This window comes from Penicillium samsonianum, assembly GCF_028829775.1.
Source record: "Penicillium samsonianum strain IBT 33392 chromosome Unknown utg000003l_segment0_segment0, whole genome shotgun sequence".
Classification (NCBI taxonomy): Eukaryota; Fungi; Ascomycota; class Eurotiomycetes; order Eurotiales; family Aspergillaceae; genus Penicillium; species Penicillium samsonianum.
The window spans coordinates 554,595-573,165 of record NW_026643261.1 but is presented as its reverse complement, the minus strand read 5'-3'; the positions used below and the strand labels follow the sequence as shown (position 1 = coordinate 573,165).

Below are 18,571 nucleotides of genomic sequence, written 5' to 3'. Positions count from 1 at the left end.
CGCCTTAAAAGGAAGGCAGCGTATTTGGCTCTGAAACCATGTCAAACTGTCAAACCTGTCAAACATAGGAGATTAGGGAGAATGCTGATATAATCATCATCTTTGTGCGACTATGGTGCCACGTGTGGCGAGCTAAATCATCCTTTGAAGTAATCATCGTCATGACTGCAGTACATCGTAAAATATGGTAGGACAGAGGGATCCGTCCAGATCAGAAGGTGGCACACACCGACATTAGACACGCATCTTGTTCCACGTCTGATCCCCAGAAAACGTGGTCTCCAGGCCCAATCTGGCGGTGTCACATAAATATGCATATTACACTTCTACAGTTTCAGGGGACCTGTAGATTCGGAGGTAGATATACATACTCAGATGCTGACTTGGCCTTAAATTACCACCCCGTTTGGGCTAGAGTGCATGATGCTATCCCAAGCGAACAGTGAACAGCCATTTTGCCTTTCAAGATTCCTACCGTTCTGTGCTGGACTCAGCCCCTGGACCCTGCTGGAACAAGGCCCATTCTACGAAGTACCCTGGACTCTCTCTTTTTGTGGATGATCATTCGGACGCTGGAACTGATCTCACAACAATCTCCGATCCCTGTACACCTAGAGACTAGACCATCAGGGGTTCATTTCCCGTTTCGGGCTTATTGACGTCGTACACTTTCAGGCTCACCAGACATGGTTTCCCTAGGTTCCAGCCCAGTGGTAACTTCACCGGAGAAGGAGATAGGGTGGTTCCTGCCTGCGGAAATGATCGCAATAGGTCGGTTACTCTAGAGTGTCAGGATAAGGGATGCGCAAAAGGAAAAAAAAAAGAGTCGAGATGTGGATGCGGTGATCCCGAGAGATTGGTCTTACACCCCTGGTTGCGGACTAAACGTTCACACGTTGCCTCCAATCCCCAGGTTCCAAGTGGTGTAAGAATCTGGGATTCCTTTCTTTTCTTTTTCTTTTTTCTTTTCTCAATACCTAAACAGTTGACTGTTTTCCCTGAGTTCATTCGGTTGCGATTACCGAGTTCAGCGTTTAATCTCCCATCTGACTCATAGGCGGGTAGAAACGGCCGACTTCCGCCTGTCAGGCTAAGCTTGATTCTTAGCGAGAGAGGAAGAGCCAGAGAGCCACTCCCAGTGCGTCTGAGAAGGCGTCTGAAATAGCGCAAGGATTGACTCCTCTTCTTTCCCAACGGGGTTAACGGTGTCCCTTGACAGCGACCCCACAATCCAGGGTCTCCAGATCGAAAGCCTTGCGAGGCCAAAGGGTCGATCGGGTTACTATATTTCCCTTATTGTTCTATTCTATCATTTTTGAAGTCTGGGGGTTGTTCATAGGCCCCTGCGCAGATACATACTTTTGGCTAGAATCATGTTCTCTGGAACGCGGGATGAGATTTAGAAAAAGAAAAGAAAAAGCAAAAAAAAAAGGATGAACACTTAAATGAATCAGCTTGAATTCACACGTGGACCCTTTTCTTTTGGTTTGCCTTCTGTTAAATCCCCTATAAGCAATAGGGTACTCCGTTCTCCGTTCTCCGTTCTCCGTTCTCTGTAGAACCAGAACCATAGAAACCATTGGGGCTAGATGGTTCTTACCAACCTACGTACATGGGTAGATCTTAGCCTTTTAAAAAAGAAAATAATCTCCACATGGAAGTGCAAGATAGACTGTTAGAGAACATGGGCTCACATGCGCCTAGTGGATAACCTAACCTATGAAGGCAGCTATATAAGCTACCCATGTGGCCCACCTGAAATGAGCGAGTGCTATTTTAGACGGTCTTATTTGGGTTTATTTTTTCTTTTCTTTTTCTTTCTTATTTTCCCTCATTTTCCCTGTATTTCTTTAACTTATTTTGTTATTATTATATTATTGTTTTATTCTGTTTTTTTTATACTTTTTTTCCTTGGCTTACTTCCCCCCTGTACCCAGAGGCTCAAAATCTCGATCGCCAGTGGGAAATGAAAAATGAAGAATAATAATATTAAAGAGAAAATGGAAGAAAGTGAAATTTAAGTCAGATCATATCTTGCGCCTGACTCTCCAGAACTGTAGTGATTTTCTCCCTTCTACTCTACTTCCCCTTTTATATCTCTCTTCTCTCTTAATCTTCACCTTTTAAGATCTCCAAGGCTGGGCTCGTATTCTCCACGTGCTTAATTCAACTTGTTTTTCGATCTTCAACGGCCCCCAAAGTTATTTTTGGAGACTTTTGGACTAGAGCTTCCCTCATTTCTCTATAACTACAGGGCATACGTGCCCATCATCAACTCTCCCACAACATTCACCTGTGGAGTCCTTGACTCCAATCCCAGTTATTTCTCCGCAGTCTTCAAAGGCCAAAATGGTCGGTCCTGGCGGCGGTCCACCACGCAAGAGCCACACCAAATCCCGTAACGGCTGCAAAACATGCAAGAGGAGACACATTCGATGTGATGAGACCTTCCCACAATGGTATGTTCTTCAATCCACATCAGTATACCCCTACTAATTCCATCTAGTCGCAATTGCACAAAGCACAACTGCCGCTGTGACTACCAGGATGCCGCTCCAACTCAAAGTGGTAGTCCCCCCGCGCCGCCCCGCGGTCCTGACCTCCTCGTTTCGCCAGAGATCGAAACAGAAATAGACAATTGGTATCGCACTGGCGTGCCTCCGTATCCGGAGCTCTTGCAGTGTCCGCGATCCGGATGGTCTGGCTTGTCAAGGACTGATTTGCGCTTGATTCACCACATCATTGGGCTTTCTATCGACTTGCATCGTCGGGGGTTAAGTGGTTGCACTGTGTGGGCGCAGAAGATGCCCAAGTGAGTACTCTAGCCTTTTGTTGGGTTGGAGGTATTTACTGACGGGTGGCATTCTATAGTTTTCTGGCTATTTCGCTGGGCAGCGACTTCGTTATGAGCTCTATCTTGAGCTTTTCGGCGTTCCATCTTGCTTTTCTTACGCGAGACCAGGAGACTAGGCAGCTGGCTTTCCGTCATAAGGTCACCGCTCTCCAGGGACTGCAGACCGCTTTGGGGTCCTTCTCGAAGGAGAACTGCGATGCAATCCTTGCAGCTTCTGTCCTTTTATCATGGCAGTCGACAGACCAGTGAGTGCTATAGATTCAGCTCCTTGGAAATCCCCCCAACTGACACCAGAACAGTCAAAGTTGGGCATCTTTGCAACACGGAATCTCCAGCGTCCTAGAATCCATGCATCCATATTGGAAGCAAGAGTCAGATATTGCACAGTTGATAGAAAAGCAACGAGCACTGAGCACGACGGATCTTTCAATGGCCGGAGTCTATCAACCCCTCGACGAAGACATGGTACATCTGGACCAAACGATCCAGACCCTACGAATGACACAGAAACGCATTTCCCACAACCTTGAGCACTCTCAACGCCTAGGAGAACTTATCGAATTCACCCAGCAATTCCGTGATGACTTCCCCAACCAAACGACCGAACAATCATTCGAGAGCATCCAAACCCTCCGCCGCTGGCTCTTCTGGCTCCCACCATCCATGCTCCGAAGCAGCGAATCAGACAGCAGCGCCATCCCAATCCTAGCCCAATTCTTCGCCGTCGGCATCTCTCTCGACCGTTTCTTCCCAGAGCTAGGCGGCGCATATCTAGGCGCCCTATTCATCGGTCCCATCGAAGAGATGTACCGCATAATAGCCACCCACAACGCTGCGGACCCCTTCAACACCGAGCTGCGTCTATCCCTGGAACTCATGGACCTGCCCCGCGGCATCGTCGCCCGTTATCGCAGCCGCCTCCACCTCCCCTGGTCCCCCCGTTCATCAGTCGACCACTACTCCCCTGGCCCACCCAGCCCTTTCCACCATAATATGCACGAGTACCCACTCGTCACCTCTTCCTCACCTGCTTCCGCCTCAACTTCTTACGCCGCTTATACCCCGCCCCTGCATTCCCCTCCTGCTGTCACTATTGCGAACTCTGCTTCTGCTTTCCCCCTCCAAGACGGCTATGCATCCGCCACAATCTCGCATTCCCTATACCCGCCCTCCCCGCAGCTCCTTGATAACCACGACGTACACCTCGGTCTCTCAGATATGGGTCATGGCCATGCCCATTCTCACCATTCTTCCATTCCTCATTCAGCGGCTTACACACCGCCATATGGTGGCGATGTGCTGTGCGCCGATTTGCCGCGCGCGGATGGCACACTCGGTCTTAATATGGAGGTTTATCCCCAGACACATCCGTTTGAAATGCCGGGCTTGGCTGCTCCCACTTCACTTTGGACTTGATTGTCAGGCTGTGCTTGGTTTATCTATACCAGAAAAAGAGACAAAAATCGACAAAAATATGGGAAATTTTGGACTACCACCCCGAACAGGGTTGGTCAGTCGAGTTCTGGCTATTGGGTACCAGGAAGGAATTGGAAGATATAATCTCTCTCATTTTCTGAAAATATGGAGGCTACGGAGTTGTGTTCTACTGGGAATTGGACCTGGAGAACATGTGGTTTTTTGATCATTATACGCGAGTGCTTCGGTTTTACCACTCGACTCTTTTCTTATCTATGCGGACCTTGTTTTGGTTGAGCATGAGCGTTGATGTGTGGTCTTGTGTCCGATTTCATACTCGGTTGCAGTTGCAAGCTGGGGGGAATTGACTCAAACTGATATTTTGATATTGATATATATACCCTGATTTTATCAAATCCTCTGTTAATCTGACTCGGGAGTGTTTCTATGTGCGTTGAGTAATGTGCCTAATCGTTATTGGGAACTATAGCCATCCAGCCATCTCATAAGCAGACCTTGATCCCCGCCAATGAACGAAAGACCATTATCTCACCTCCGTAACATCCCTATATCTAAAGATAGAAGCCCCTCCCCACATTCTCTCTAACCGAAGAATGCACCTGCACCTCACGCACACCGATCGACAGGTACCACACAACCCCATCGTCACAGACCCCATCCTAAGAATAGACAAGATGAAGCAACCCAAAAGCACGGGACACATATTAAGGGAATTTAGACTACAGATCCATCACTTTGATTGGTACCAGACCGGCCACATTTCTCCAGACCTCGTATTCGGCCGCTTCTCTAGATCTGTCCGAATGGGGTAGCAAACCCCCGAAGCTAGCACCGATTTGGTTTCGCGGAGGATTTGGGGGTCCGGATATCGAGGGTAATATATAAGCGATTTAAGGTGGTTGGGGACTAGGGCGGTTGCTGGAATCCGAGGTCAAACTCTTACATAGGTACGGAGTAGTACTCCGTACTTCCTGCATCTACAACGTAGTATGACATCGTCTTTTGCAGGGGCTGCAGCCCTATACGCCGAGTGTTGTCTATTTTTGGTAGATGGGTTGATCTTTTTTCTTTCTTCACTCAGCTCTGGGGTTTGTTAGGATGTATTGGGTCGTTGGTTCACATGTTATTATTAATAATCTTTCCATTGTCCACCTAGGCACGGGTATATCACTACCATTACGGTTGGATCTTCACTACAGGGAAATTGAGGAAACGATCGTCGCCTACACCTCGTGTTTTCTATATTTATCTTCTTTCCTTCTGTTGATTGCATACCAGATCTTAGAGCTCTTCCTTCTTATACAGTATTTTGTGAGCAAACCTTCGTATTGTTGTCGGAGGTGGAGATTGAATGGGGATATTGACTATTCGCTATTCGCGTCTTCGATAGCACTCTTCGTCTTGGTCCTTGCACTAACAGATGGTCAATGCCACTTAGTTTGTATGTAGTCGGAATCGGAAAATTTTGATTGCATCTAGTGATGGGTCTACTATGAGCTATTTTTGGTTTGAAGATCGGGGATATCCGGCTGTTCACTTCGTTTACTTTCTGTTGATTAACTCCCCGGGAGAGCAGGGTTTACTGCTGGTGCTGCTTTTTATTTCCTGTCTAATATATTCTGTGAATTTACTTGGTATTGAGGAACGAGTATAACTAACCACTCCTATGTTGTATACAACATACCCCTTTCTGGCCTTCCGCGTCTAGGGTGCATCTTTGCTCTGAGTGAGATCTTGAGACTATGAAAAATCCATTCTTTCCCTTAAACTTCAATATAATCACAGTTTTATAATTGCTTCTTCAATGCTGTCCCCAATATGCTATAGAAAATCAAAGCAACCTTCTCTACATACTTTATAGTGGAGACGCACGTGACTTGAGGCTATCACTTCGGCTTCACGTGACAATGACATAACCGCATTCCCGTTTGGGGAAGAAAGCAACCTCGATATCGACAACACAACATCTTCCATTCAATCGCCCTCTGCATCCATCACAGACAGTCAAAATGGCTGATGTAGGTGGCTGGAGCACCATCGAGTCAGATGAGGTATTATCACCCCCACAATCTATCCAACCAGCACACTAACACAAGCTAGGGTCTCTTCACCTCTCTGATCGAGACACTCGGAGTTAAAGACACCCAATTCGAAGAGCTCATCTCCCTAGATGCAGACACAATACGGTCACTAGGGTAAGCACCAAGACGTCCCAAAATCCGCAATTGCACCACATCCAAACCCCCAAAGAAAATACCCATAACCAAAGCTAACCCCAACACCCCCAAACAGCCCAGTCTACGGCGTAATCTTCCTCTTCAAATGGACACGCGAAGCCTCTGGCGCACGCGCCGAAGCCCCCTCGACGGAACCTACGACCAAACCGCCACAGACAACCTCTTCTTCGCCGCACAGACAATCCAAAACGCCTGCGGCACCCAAGCCATCCTCTCCGTAATCCTCAACCACGACAACCCGCCCGCGCCGCAGCCACCAATCGAGCTCGGCGAGGAGCTACGCTCCTTCAAAGACTTCACAACGGGCTTCCCGGCGGAGCTGCGCGGCGAAGCGCTCTCGAACTCGGAAGCGATCCGGAGCGCGCACAACAGCTTTGCGCGAGCGAGCCCATTCGCTGATGAGACGGCGCGTCCGCAGGACGATGAGAAGGGCGCGGATGTTTACCACTTCATTGCGTATACGCCTGTCAATGGGACGTTGTATGAGCTTGATGGACTGCAGCCGCATCCTATTAGCCATGGGGCGTGTGCGACTGGGGATTTCCCTGAGAAGGTTATTGAGGTTTTGCAGAGGCGCATTGCGCGATACCCGCCTGAGGAGACGCATTTCAATCTTATGGCTGTTGTGAGGGATCCGAGGGGGAGGGCGAGGGAGATTGGGGATGTGGAGACGCTTGAGAGGGAGGAGAGAAAGAGGGCTGCGTGGCAGTGGGAGAATACGCTCAGACGGTGTAATTTTGTTGGGTTTATTGGGGAGGTCATGAAGGGGGTTGTTGGGGTTAAGGAGAAGGATCCTCAGGGGAAGGCTTATGAGGAGTGGGTTGAGAGTGCTAGGAGGGAGACGAGGAAGAAGCTTGAGATGCGCCGATAGAGGGCTGGGCGTCAATGGGTTCTTTTTTGTATTTCTGATTTTTCTACAATGGCATTTCAGATACCCTTTGTGAGATGATGAAAATGATCGAAATGAAATGAAATCAGGCAAGATATGGTATTCGATGATGATGTTGAAACCCCAACGCTAGTTAAAGTGTAGTAGATACATGTAGTTGTGATAAATCACCGATTTGATGCAGTGCTAGCTATGTAATGGCGTCCGCATTGTAAACCATGATAATGTGTATGAGCAAGTCTCCGTCCTCAAGATTATCGTTAGTTCTCCATCCAATCCTTAGTATGCGAGAAGCCGCGACTTGATGTGCTCCAATAGAGGCGCAGGCAGTTCCTCTGGTTTGATCAAATTCAGTGACAGCAGATCACCCCAGAAGAACATGACTCGGTCCTGCGCGTAAGCAAGATAGTCAAAGTCCCCGTCATCTTCTTCGTCGACATCCGCATCCACAGTCGGCGTCTTAGTGTCATCGCCATTGCCGATTTCGCTTGGCCCGTTGCGAGCAGCAAGCATCTCGGCAATGCCTTCTTCCATGCCAGGCACCTTGGCCTGGACGATACCCCAAGCTACCCACTGCGCGGAGTTCATCGCCCGCCACATCCGGGTCTGCTGCATGAGTGTCCGCACCTCAGTGTCAAGTTCAGCCTCTTTAGACTGCTCATTCTGTGAAAGCCGAGAGCTAGGTCTATCTGAAACCTCGTCCAAGTCCAATGGTGCAATCGCAACAGGAGCGCGAGCGCGAATGGTCGGCGAGGACAGAGGTGAAATAGGTCCACCGGCGCCGGAAGGTCGGTGGGTAAGGTAGTTCGACACGAAATGGTACTGCTGCTCCGATGTTGGGTAGTTGCGGTTGTTGCAAGCCCATGAGCGTTCTTCGTCGTGGTAGTTGTAGCACCACTCGGTCTGTTGCAGTTAGCATCTATTTAGATTGGCGATTGGGTCAGTGGACTTACAAAGTGGTTGGCGAACTCGAGTCCACGTGTATTGGCCGAAGAGTACTCAAAGTCGATGACGATCAGCTGCTTGTGTTCATTTGCAGGCAAAAGTAGCGGTGACTCCGTGGCCGGCTCCATGCGAAGTAGATTGCCATATTGAGTCTGGACAACACGTCAATAACATATTAAGGAAGGTGCAAGAGATGGAAACTTACATCATTGTGCGCAAACACTAACTGTCGCTTGATCTCGGCAGTTCCACCAGAGCTGGCAACCAGCCAAAGCCGGTAGTTCTCCACGGCTTTGCGGAACACGTCCCACGTTACGCCGCAAACATAGCCGCGGCGACGCCATGGTTCCAATGCAGCTTTGGCTTCATTTTGAGGGGATTGGATTTCTTTATCCAGCCAGGTCATCACTTGCTCGCAACGGTCCACCCATTTATCCCAGTTCTTGAAGATCATAGGTCCGCCTTCGCGTTCTTCTTCAAGTAGTTCAACGCCATCGTGCAATTCTCTCATCCGCTTGGCAACCTGCCTCGCTGTTTCGGGCATCCGCAGCTCCTTGGGAGTGAGTGGGCGAGCCTCAAAGTACTCTTCGAATCGGCCATTACGGAACGTTCCGAGAATGCGTGGGCCAATGTTCTTCCTTCCGAGGCGACGAAGAATTTGCAGCTCATTCTCTCGGTCGATTAGATGGTCGACTTGAGGACCGTAGATACGCAAGAGAAGTTTCCTGTAAATCCAATTAGATGTGTCTTCAAAGTGAGAAACGAAATTCGTTGCTTACGGTGGGGGCTTCCTTGAAACCAGAGTGTTGCTATCGGTCTTCGGAGGAGGCAGATTCTTTGGTGGTCCAACTACATACACGGCGTTTGTGAGAGCACCGCTGAGCCTAACCACTTCAATCTCTGCTGCCAAATCCGCGGGAACCCTGCGCCAGCCCTTCAGTTGCAAAGTGTGCACAAGACGCACGATCTCGGTCTTGAAAACCAGCCAAGCCTCTGCATCCTTTGCTTGTTTCACACTCGCACTGGAGTCGGTGTTCTCTTCTACTGCAGCGCCACCTGTGTAGGCAAGCGTCTTTGTATTGTCAAGGAAAGCTTCCACGCTTGGCGGGGCCCCGTCGACATCTGTGAGTTCGGACTCGGATGCCGAGCCTCTTCGTAGGCCTCTAAGACGATGTCGAGATTGCCGTTTAACAGGTTGTTTGTGGAGCAAACCCATTGCACTTCTAGGCCGGGCAGTCGCATATTGGAGGAGGATTTTTTCCAGTTTATCCAGGGAAAAGGTGTTCTCCGAGGTGTTTGAGGTGTCCGAGCTGGGTCTTTCTAAAACGCCATCTTCTTCAGTTGGCTCATTTTCGTTTGTTGCATGGGAGGTTGCTTCGGCTTTGCGTGCTTTACGATTCTGTCGTCTGGCTTTCTCATGATGAAGCCATTCGAATACTTGGTGGAATAGACCCTGGGGATCTTCCTCGGGTCTGGATTGCGCTTGGTCCTCGCGATTCTTGAGAATCGAGTGATCCTCCAGAGAAGGCATGGTGAATGATGGTTGCGTAATGGGCTTTTGGGACATGTAAGCCCGGTACTGTTTCAGATGTGTTCCGTCTGGCGGGGAGCCGACAACGGTTCCACTTGCGTGCAAGGCCTTGGTCAAAGAGTTGATATCCAAGCCCTTTGCCGTATTGGATGAATCTGTTGGGAATTAGTATTAGTATGGTTGGGATTAAGAAAAGACGAATAATTCGAGTGAGGTGCTGGGGCGAGAGTTGAGTCGCCTCCGAGACGGAATTACAAAGGGGACAACGTGTACTTATATGGAAGAACACAGAGCGATACAGTGGATTCCTTATCTACACGAGGGTCGCACAAGGAACGTGCTGGAAAGGAGATGGGGAGGCCCTACCTGTGGTTTTTGAAGAATGGTATCTCCACGTGAAAGGCAAGATACGGAGGCTCAAGGGCTTATCTCTTTGAGCACGCGACCAGTTGCGAAGGCTATTTCCAGCCAAAAAAAAGTGCCCGGTCGAAATGATTCTTTAAGACAAAAAGGGGAGACCGAGGTGGGGGAAAAATAATTGGACCCCTCAAAAACCCACGGACAAGCGAACGGAAACGTCCCAGTTAGTCGGATGTGGTCCCTAGAATGCTACCCACAGATCCAAAAATGACGAAATCTGGGGATATTGTGTGCTAAAGGAACCTCCAGAGTAAGCGTAGAGCACCAAGACCAAAAGAAGTCCTAGGCAATCTAGTCTTCTGATGGGAGAATATTCCACAAAAAAAAAGTGGCGAAAAAAAAAAGGATGCTTATCGCTCAGGTGACCGTTTCGGGTGGTGCCTGGCTAATCGGGCACACAAGGCCGTCTCTGGTTCCTGGTTTTACTTATCGCACTTCCAATGGCCCAGCTCTTAGAGGTGATCCAGGTGGGGATAACCCCTTCAAGGTTCATAATAAGGCTTCGGAATATCCGGGAGGTCGCACCGCGTACTCGATGGCGTTTTAGGGATATTTGTGGCCATAACTTTCTCGCTATCAGAACCAGTTGCAGAGGAAACATCGTAATGTTAGGAAACCGCTTGATCGATATGGATCAATAACATAGGTATATGTCGCTCATGGCTTTCAATTTGTCGCATGTGGGAGATGGGCTGGCGCCAAAGGAAGCTTTTCTTTGGTCTCGGCTCCGGTCTAGTCCTGGGAACATTGGTGGAGCATGTTAACCAGTACAGAGTACCTCCGTACATAATATAACATGTAAACGCTGGAAAATCGGCATTTTCAGAGTCTCAGACAGACTGCTGTTAGGAGCACTAGCACTGACATAAAGAAGAAGTTGAGGAGGTTGGAGGTTGGATGGGAGGTGTGGGAGAGGGGAAGCTTGGTAATTTACCGTATTAATTGGTCTACGGTATTGTTCCTAAATTTGGCTGTCTCCATGCAAAGACAATTATATGCAAAGACAATTATATGCAAAGATATCAGTACTGAGGAATAAATCATAGCAATACATCCATGGATACTTCCACCATTATCTTCAACATATGTTTCTAGCGGCGCTGTCTCCCTTGCAGATGGGACAGAACTCTTTATCCTTACACACGTTCGGGTGTTTGGAAAGGTAGTATATTTTGGATCTTTGAGCACAGGAATTTCTGGAGAAGAGAACTCGAGGTAAAAGGCAGTGCATGGATGCACAGGTAACCGTCTCTTCTTATATCTAGCATTGTCGGTAATAATGCTAATCCCAAAATGGCAAGAGCGATGCCTAAAATGCCCCTTACCTCGTTCTGTTCATGGATATAGTAATCGATTCTATCTGGTAGCAAATAAGAAGAACGAAGGGAATTCATCAAGCTGGTCGTAGAAATATATGAGTGTTTTGCACATTTGCTTGGTACTAGAAGTCCACATACATATATGTATGTGGAAAAGTCTTTCTTCCTTCCACCTTCCAAGGTTCGTTACGAATATTGACATCTTAGAGTCGTTGCTATGCTTCTATAGCCAATTATTGTTTTTCTACCTGTAACACCACGAAGGAAAAAATATTTAAAAAGAACAACCAAAAAAAAACATTGGAGTATTATATTACATATACCTTCCCTAATAGTTATCATCTTAAGCCACATGTGCGGATAAATCAGATTATTAAAGTATGTCTTTGAAGGGAAGAGGCCGACTACTCTTATTACGGTAAGTTAACAATTGCCGACAGTACCTAGACAGTAGTCTTCATACAAAGTACTATCATGCCAACTGCACATCACAATTTAAGCGAGGTGTCACCTCGCTCAAACTAAAACCCGATCCTAGTGTTCACAGGTATTGACCCGCAGAGCTTCTATCACGAGTATTTGCTCCTATCAACAATGGCCTGGACTCTAGTTACTACGATCATCCCACTTCTCCCGCTTCTCCTTTTCTATCTTTGGAAAAAAGTCATATATTACCGAACGAAACAATATGCCTGGTTGCCCCAGCTTCCACCATCGCTACTATGGGGCCATTTGTCCACGATCGACAAACTCGTGAAGACAAACCCACCAAATATACACATCGGTCGGGTGAGGCACATTTAAGCTTGTAAACTAAAACTGACTGTAGTTGCTAGACAAAATCCTGAAAGCCATGTACGATTGTCTCGGTAAGCCTGCGTTATTTGTTGTCGATTTGCGACCAGTGAGCCATCCCATGTGCGTGATCTGCGATCATGATGTTGCAGAGCAAATATCGAAAAGCTCGAAGCTGTTTCAGTACAGTCCTCCCAAGTCACACATATCTCGCTGGTATAGTGACATGATGGGCCGACTCTCCATTGTTCTTTCAGAGGTAGGTTGGGAGGTTGATCGAGGTACATATATCTTATACTAACCGGAGTCTAGAATGAAGAGTGGAAAAGCCTTCGCAAACAGTTCAACCCGGGATTTGCCCATAAGCATCTCATCAATCTGATGCCATGCATTCTGGAAAAGACACAGCTTTTCTTGACGAAGCTTGATCACTATGCCGGCACTGGCGAGGAGTTCGCACTGGATGAACTATGTACAAATTTGACGTTTGACATTATCGGCGCGGTCACCATGGATATTGATCTGGATGCTCAACTCGGAGAAGAGCACCAAAGTCCAATCGTTCGACTCTTCCGCAAACTAGGCTCAACGTATCGTTCCGGCTACCGCGGATGGAAATTTTTACTCCCCCTCCAGCGAAAGCTTCTTTCTCGTCAGCTTGGTGCGCACATCAAAGCGCATATCAAGGAACAATTTGAGGGGCAGTCAACTTCACAAAATCCGTCTCGCAGTGTTCTTGGTCTAAGTCTAGTCGAAACACATGAATTAACGCCTGAAGTTCTAGACCGGACCTGCGATCAACTCAAGACTTTCCTATTCGCTGGCCATGATACAACAAGCATCTTGCTACAATGGACATTCTACGAACTAGCTCGGACCCCGCATGTTTTGCACCGTGTTTGCATGGAACTGGATGAGATCTTTGGTCCCAACTCGGACCCAATCCATATCCGAGATCAACTATTAGAACATGGAGAGAATGTTCTCCAAAGAATGATCTATACCTCCGCCGTTATTAAGGAAATTCTTCGTCTATATCCACCAGCTGCGACAGCGCGATTTTCCACCCCAAACACTGGATTGAGTGTTCGACTACCGAATGGTCAAGATATATGCCTGGATGGTTTTATGCTCTACAACTGCCAGAGTATCATACAGCGTGACCAAGCCGTATATGGTGACAAAAGCGATCAGTTTATTCCCCAACGCTGGTTGGAAACAGGCTCCACTATACCGGCGAGTGCTTGGCGGCCTTTTGAGCGTGGTCCGCGCAACTGCATTGGACAAGAGCTGGCGAACATCGAAGCACTTGTGATCCTCGCATGTGCGACACGGCGATATGATTGGGAGAAGGTAGGACTTGGGTCAACTAAGCGGGATGAATCAGGTGCGCCGATTGAAAAAGAAAACGGACAATACGAAGTCCAGTCAGAGCTGTATAACGTAAGTACTCAACAGGACTACCTACCTGCAGAGCTAGAAGTGATATGCGTTTGCTAACAAAGTTCAGACACTGGAGATTACCTCGAAGCCAGTGGATGGAATGAGGATGCGAGTGAAAATAGCAAGAACATAAAATCCAGTAGGTCAACGTTTATATTGGTTATCATGCAATCCACTCAAATGTGAAGCCTCATGTGTAATACATGATTTTATAAGAACGCGCTCTTTGACAACATCAAAAATTCTCATGAAGGGTGATGGCTGGACGTATTATGAGACATTTAATGCAGCCAAGTGCTTCTGCCCAGGTGTCAGGTAAAATTGCTAGAGTATTCGAACGGTGAAGAGACGAAAAGACAAGCTGAGAAACAGATGCATTGAGCTGAAAAGGCAAATCAATACTCGGGGCTGTCACACGACTATTTATCTGCATGGTCATTATTGTTAAGGGTTTTTTTCCCGAGACATCCAAATAGCCATATACAGTATGGATTAGACAAGCTCAATAATAAGGTATAAAGAGCAACTAAGGATATGAAAATCTATAGATAGATGTTGTCCCTTGAGCATAAAGCAAGGGATAATTGAAGAAGAACGAGACGGACATCCCTTAGGCAAATAAACCAAGAGGCAATATTCTATGAATAGAGGCTCGGCTGAGCACAGAATGTACGCCACTATACGGAGTACCCCGTACAATATACGAGACTGCACACATTCCATAGCTCGCGTCCCCGGATCGAGATCGGCTACGCCGATCACTCTTCACGCCAAGCAATCGGGATTTTAATTCGAATCCATGTGGAGAGACCGAGTGAAACATGATCACTCAGATCTCACAGACCGAGGCTTCAGAGCCCGAAGCTATAATTAGGGGGTGTCGTCGGTGGCACGATATTGCAGGCAAAATATAGTAGTCTCTTATTTTACTTATAAAGCCCAAATTCTCACGAACTTATTGACGTTGAACATATTACATCTACAATTCTTCCTCTTGCCTACCATTGAATCACCACAATTCCACACGATGAAGTTTACTACAGCAATCGTCGCTTCCCTGGTGGGAACCAGCACCGCCTTGTTCGACAAGAACCAGCGTATGCAATTATATACTCATCTGCAATGTTTCAAGCTAACAATTTCTTCTTTTCAATGATTTAGCCTGGGGTAAACGCGACTACGCCTGCGTAAACGTCTACCAAGGCATTCCCGACAACTCAACCGTTTCCGCTGGCCAAACCGTGCGTGTCCGCTTCGACCGCAAGCCCACGGGACGTTGCCCAGACCCATTGAGCCAGTACCCCGGCGACGACTACAGCGTTTGGCTGTACAATAACCCCGTGCGAAAGCTAGATACTATCTCCTTCGACCAGACTATCAAGATTACGGATGGTATTAAGGAGAAGGCGGGAGTTGTTGATATCACTATCCCGAAGAGCTTGCCCCAAGTCAAGGATGGCTCGCTTTGGTATTTGAGGGTTGGGACATCTCTCTCGACGGCGCCACAGGTACGTTTCTTTCTTTTTCAGTTTTGCTTTTTTTGGGGGTGGGATTATGTGCTTTCGGGCTGTGTTTATCTTGGCTTTTATTTGATTTCAGGGGCTAACCAATATTATGCAGATGCCCTCCTTGTTTAACGCTGCTGGGCCATTTACGGTTATTCGTGCATAGATCACTTGAGCTCGATTTAGAACTTGGTTGAAGAGGGCTATGATCTAATCCATGCATGCAATCATAGTTATGTCGCTACTGTGTCTTTACCAAGTACGACAGCACAAGCAAATTGGAGCATATGTATATTGAGTTGGGTTTCAGGCTCCTGGCCGACGAGAAGAACCCAAGCCTTGTTGCTAAGATACTATAAATAACTTGGTTCTCAGGCACCAGCCTCGGCATAACCATGCACGGTTCCGTAACGTCATCAAATCAACATCTAATCATCTAATCCCGGAAGGAGACACTGAAGACCTTGTAGCCACTGATAGGTTTAGCCTGCCCACCTCCAGAATTCAACTTTCCGTGCTTGTCAATATCAATGTAATGCCCTTGCTCCACAAACTGCATGGTATAGCCAAGGCCACTACCTAAGAAGGTGAAATGCACTTGAGCTGCATTTGCACTCTGGCCTTTGGGAAGCAAAGCACCACCGGGACCGACCCATCGGCCATCCAGTGCGCTGGAGATGGTAAATGTATGGCTTTCTTCGTCGTCGTTGTAGTGGATTACCCAACGCTGGGATTTATCGTTATGTTGAGGGCTTGTATGGCTGGATGCAAGCCTGTTGCCTTTGGCCGGATTTGTGATGGCTGCTCCATTTTTCTCAAAGACTAGGTATCGGCCTTCGGTGAGGTAGCCGATCACCTCTTTGAAACCCTCTTCGAACCACAGGGTATTGACATCCGTTTCGTTGCTCTGGTTTCCATATGGAACATCAGGACGTGTCTGCTTGTGACGAGACTGGCAGTTAGATGTACCAGTATACCCGCCCTTTCCGTTAGTATCCACGGTCCCAGCATCTGGAAGATTGGGGAGAGAGTAGTCTGGATTGTCCAAATCAAGAGCGTTGACTAAATTAGACATGTGTTTGCGTCTCCACGAAACCATCTGATCGGTTGTGATATTTTTGTGTCCCCGTGCTGTCAGCCATTCCTCAACGAAGAGAATCTGAGAGTTATGATCTGCCCGCTCAGTGAACACGCGGTTTCCTCGGGTCCAGGGAGAGATCATATAGAATGGTACTCGGAAACCAGGCCCCACAAAGATATCCGAGAACACACCCAGAGGGTCCTGCATCCATTCTCCTGGGGTGTTTTTAGGGGAATGGAAGGGGGTGACATGGTCGCCAAAGCCACCAGTCTCATCAAAGCTGATCATCAGAAGCGTCGAGTTATACTTCGGGCTACTGGTGACGGCGTCGACGATCTTCTTCTGGAGCCAGCCTCCATCCTTTGGCATGTATGGCGGGTGCTCAGACAGCTCGGTCGGGCCAACAATGAAACTGACCTCGGGCAATGTGCCGTTGGCGGCGGCCTGGTAGAAGGAATCGAGGCCAACAAATGACATACCCTTCTTGGCCAGAGGGCTATTTTTTGGGGCAGTTTGAAATTGCTGGAACCAAGCCAGGGGGTTATCGTCGAAGTTGTTTGTGTCTTGGAAGAGTTGCCAAGAGACTCCTGCCTCTTCGTAAAAGTCATAGACGGTCTTCCACTTGAGTGGGTAGCAGTTGATACCGTGGTCATCACAGCCTGTATGATTTTCGTCAAATCATGAAACAGCTAAAAACATAATCGCCTGGAGTGATAGGAAGATAGATAGAAGATATAGCTGATGATACATACCTGGTACCTCATTGTTGTCAATATATACACCTCCCTGGTCCTTGCCCTGGGGACTACCCGGAACATTGATGGAGCCGCTGACCAAAGTAACTCGATTGGGATTCGTCGCAGTGATTTGGCTTTCCTGTTTGCAGATCAGTCTCCAATTTCTTTGGTATCAACTCTGGCCACGCACCTGATACATGTCTCCCGATGTCCAACCTTCGGCAATAGCAAATTGAACTGGAATATCTTGCCGTTTCAAGTAGCCCCAGCTCCAGGGTGTGTTATTAATCACCCAGTGGTTGTTCAACCCGTTGTTTAGAGACTGCTGGTTCTCTTTGTAGCCGTTGCTACCCGCGACCATGCACTGAATCGCATCATGCCAGTCGCCACCTTGATATCCAAGATACCAGGGTAACAAGGTCTTGGTCTTGCTCGACTGGGCCGGCTCGACTAGTCTAACAAAGAATATCAGAACCAAACCCTTCCCTTAGAGCTCCTGTGCCCGTCACTTACTGATGCCAGACCGAGTTTCCGTCGGAGTTGACCTGAACATTGGGATCATTGAAGCCCCGGACTCCAGGCATAGTCCCAAAATACTGCGATTTGGTGAGTATGGTGTAAATGTTTCATAGCGCAAGCAAAACGTACCGTGTCCCACGAGCGATTCTCCTGCATGAAGATGACGACATGCTCGATGTCGTTTAGAGATCCACCAGAAACGGGCCCGGTTCCCAGAGATATCGCGACAGCGATACACACCAGCAACTTGAAAGCCATGATTTGATAATTTCAGAAATGAATGAAGAGACAAAATTCGACTGAGAGAAGAGTCCACTACTTATGTACCCCCAGAGAGGCATGCAGAGAGCCAAGAAAACTAAGAAATGGAGTAGTACTATTTGAGTAGATATCTTTACTTATGGACGGCCCCCACAAACTTTGGGTCTTCGTTACATCTGCAGGTGTTGCTCCCTCATGACAGCTCCAGACCGTTCAAGGAAAGAACGAATCGGAATATGGGGATTGAAATAAAGGGATGGGCTGACATTCTTGGTGAAGCATGGCGTCGATCATGCACAGTGGAATAATGCAAGTCCGTAAAAGTCGAGGTATATCCAATCTGATATGCGGGTGTCTCCACGTGAAATTCTGTTCCACGGTCGATCATGCTCAAACAGGAACATACTTTCGGCAGGAACGACCTCGGGATCTTGTATACTTCCAAGGTTTTGGCGTAGTCCAGGGTGCCACAGGTACTTTAGCACATGTCTTATTCACTCAGGATGTATGGTATAGATGCGCTTGGACATTACATTCAATAACTAACTATTTTGCCCTTGCTCTGATTGATCAAGAGGCGCACGTGTGTTTCATTTAT

General features: G+C 47.8%; 6 protein-coding genes across 6 annotated transcripts; 4 read left to right on the top strand and 2 right to left on the bottom strand.

The window, feature by feature from the left end:
* Positions 1–2,349: 2,349 nt before the first annotated feature.
* Positions 2,350–4,270, top strand: N7471_003766 (putative C6 transcription factor RosA-like; the record flags this gene model as incomplete). The annotated part of the gene is made up of 4 exons (XM_057276486.1): positions 2,350–2,459; positions 2,507–2,812; positions 2,872–3,099; positions 3,154–4,270. 4 exons carry the CDS (start codon positions 2,350–2,352, stop codon positions 4,268–4,270), a joined length of 1,761 nt encoding a protein of 586 aa, XP_057136096.1.
* Positions 4,271–6,300: 2,030 nt separating this feature from the next.
* N7471_003765 (putative 26S proteasome-associated ubiquitin C-terminal hydrolase) lies at positions 6,301–7,399 on the top strand (the record flags this gene model as incomplete). Its single annotated transcript, XM_057276485.1, has 3 exons — positions 6,301–6,342; positions 6,392–6,486; positions 6,589–7,399. 3 exons carry the CDS (start codon positions 6,301–6,303, stop codon positions 7,397–7,399), a joined length of 948 nt encoding a protein of 315 aa, XP_057136095.1.
* A 107-nt stretch (positions 7,400–7,506) lies between these two features.
* On the bottom strand, positions 7,507–10,652 carry N7471_003764 (uncharacterized protein). The gene is made up of 5 exons (XM_057276484.1): positions 10,260–10,652; positions 9,142–10,048; positions 8,568–9,087; positions 8,371–8,514; positions 7,507–8,320 (listed from the first exon to the last, which is right to left on the bottom strand). The coding sequence occupies exons 2-5, from the start codon at positions 9,927–9,929 to the stop codon at positions 7,697–7,699; spliced, it is 2,076 nt and encodes a 691-aa protein (XP_057136094.1). The 5' UTR covers positions 9,930–10,048; positions 10,260–10,652; the 3' UTR covers positions 7,507–7,696.
* A 1,574-nt stretch (positions 10,653–12,226) lies between these two features.
* Positions 12,227–14,003, top strand: N7471_003763 (cytochrome P450; the record flags this gene model as incomplete). The annotated part of the gene is made up of 4 exons (XM_057276483.1): positions 12,227–12,421; positions 12,462–12,686; positions 12,740–13,870; positions 13,938–14,003. The coding sequence occupies 4 exons, from the start codon at positions 12,227–12,229 to the stop codon at positions 14,001–14,003; spliced, it is 1,617 nt and encodes a 538-aa protein (XP_057136093.1).
* Positions 14,004–14,897: 894 nt separating this feature from the next.
* On the top strand, positions 14,898–15,541 carry N7471_003762 (uncharacterized protein; the record flags this gene model as incomplete). Its single annotated transcript, XM_057276482.1, has 3 exons — positions 14,898–14,967; positions 15,032–15,378; positions 15,491–15,541. 3 exons carry the CDS (start codon positions 14,898–14,900, stop codon positions 15,539–15,541), a joined length of 468 nt encoding a protein of 155 aa, XP_057136092.1.
* A 270-nt stretch (positions 15,542–15,811) lies between these two features.
* On the bottom strand, positions 15,812–17,970 carry N7471_003761 (nonhemolytic phospholipases C family protein; the record flags this gene model as incomplete). Its single annotated transcript, XM_057276481.1, has 5 exons — positions 15,812–17,115; positions 17,209–17,332; positions 17,384–17,648; positions 17,707–17,789; positions 17,842–17,970. 5 exons carry the CDS (start codon positions 17,968–17,970, stop codon positions 15,812–15,814), a joined length of 1,905 nt encoding a protein of 634 aa, XP_057136091.1.
* Positions 17,971–18,571: the final 601 nt, after the last annotated feature.

What these genes read in the sequence shown, in the direction of transcription:
- N7471_003764 (XM_057276484.1), bottom strand. Translation starts at nt 9,929, where the DNA reads ATGTCCCAAAAGCCCATTACGCAACCATCATTCACCATGCCTTCTCTG. An exon ending in TAGTGTTTGCGCACAATGAT is followed by an intron (nt 8,515 to 8,567) that starts GTAAGTTTCCAT and finishes CGTGTTGTCCAG; the next exon opens with ACTCAATATGGCAATCTACT. An exon ending in TCGAGTTCGCCAACCACTTT is followed by an intron (nt 8,321 to 8,370) that starts GTAAGTCCACTG and finishes TAACTGCAACAG; the next exon opens with ACCGAGTGGTGCTACAACTA.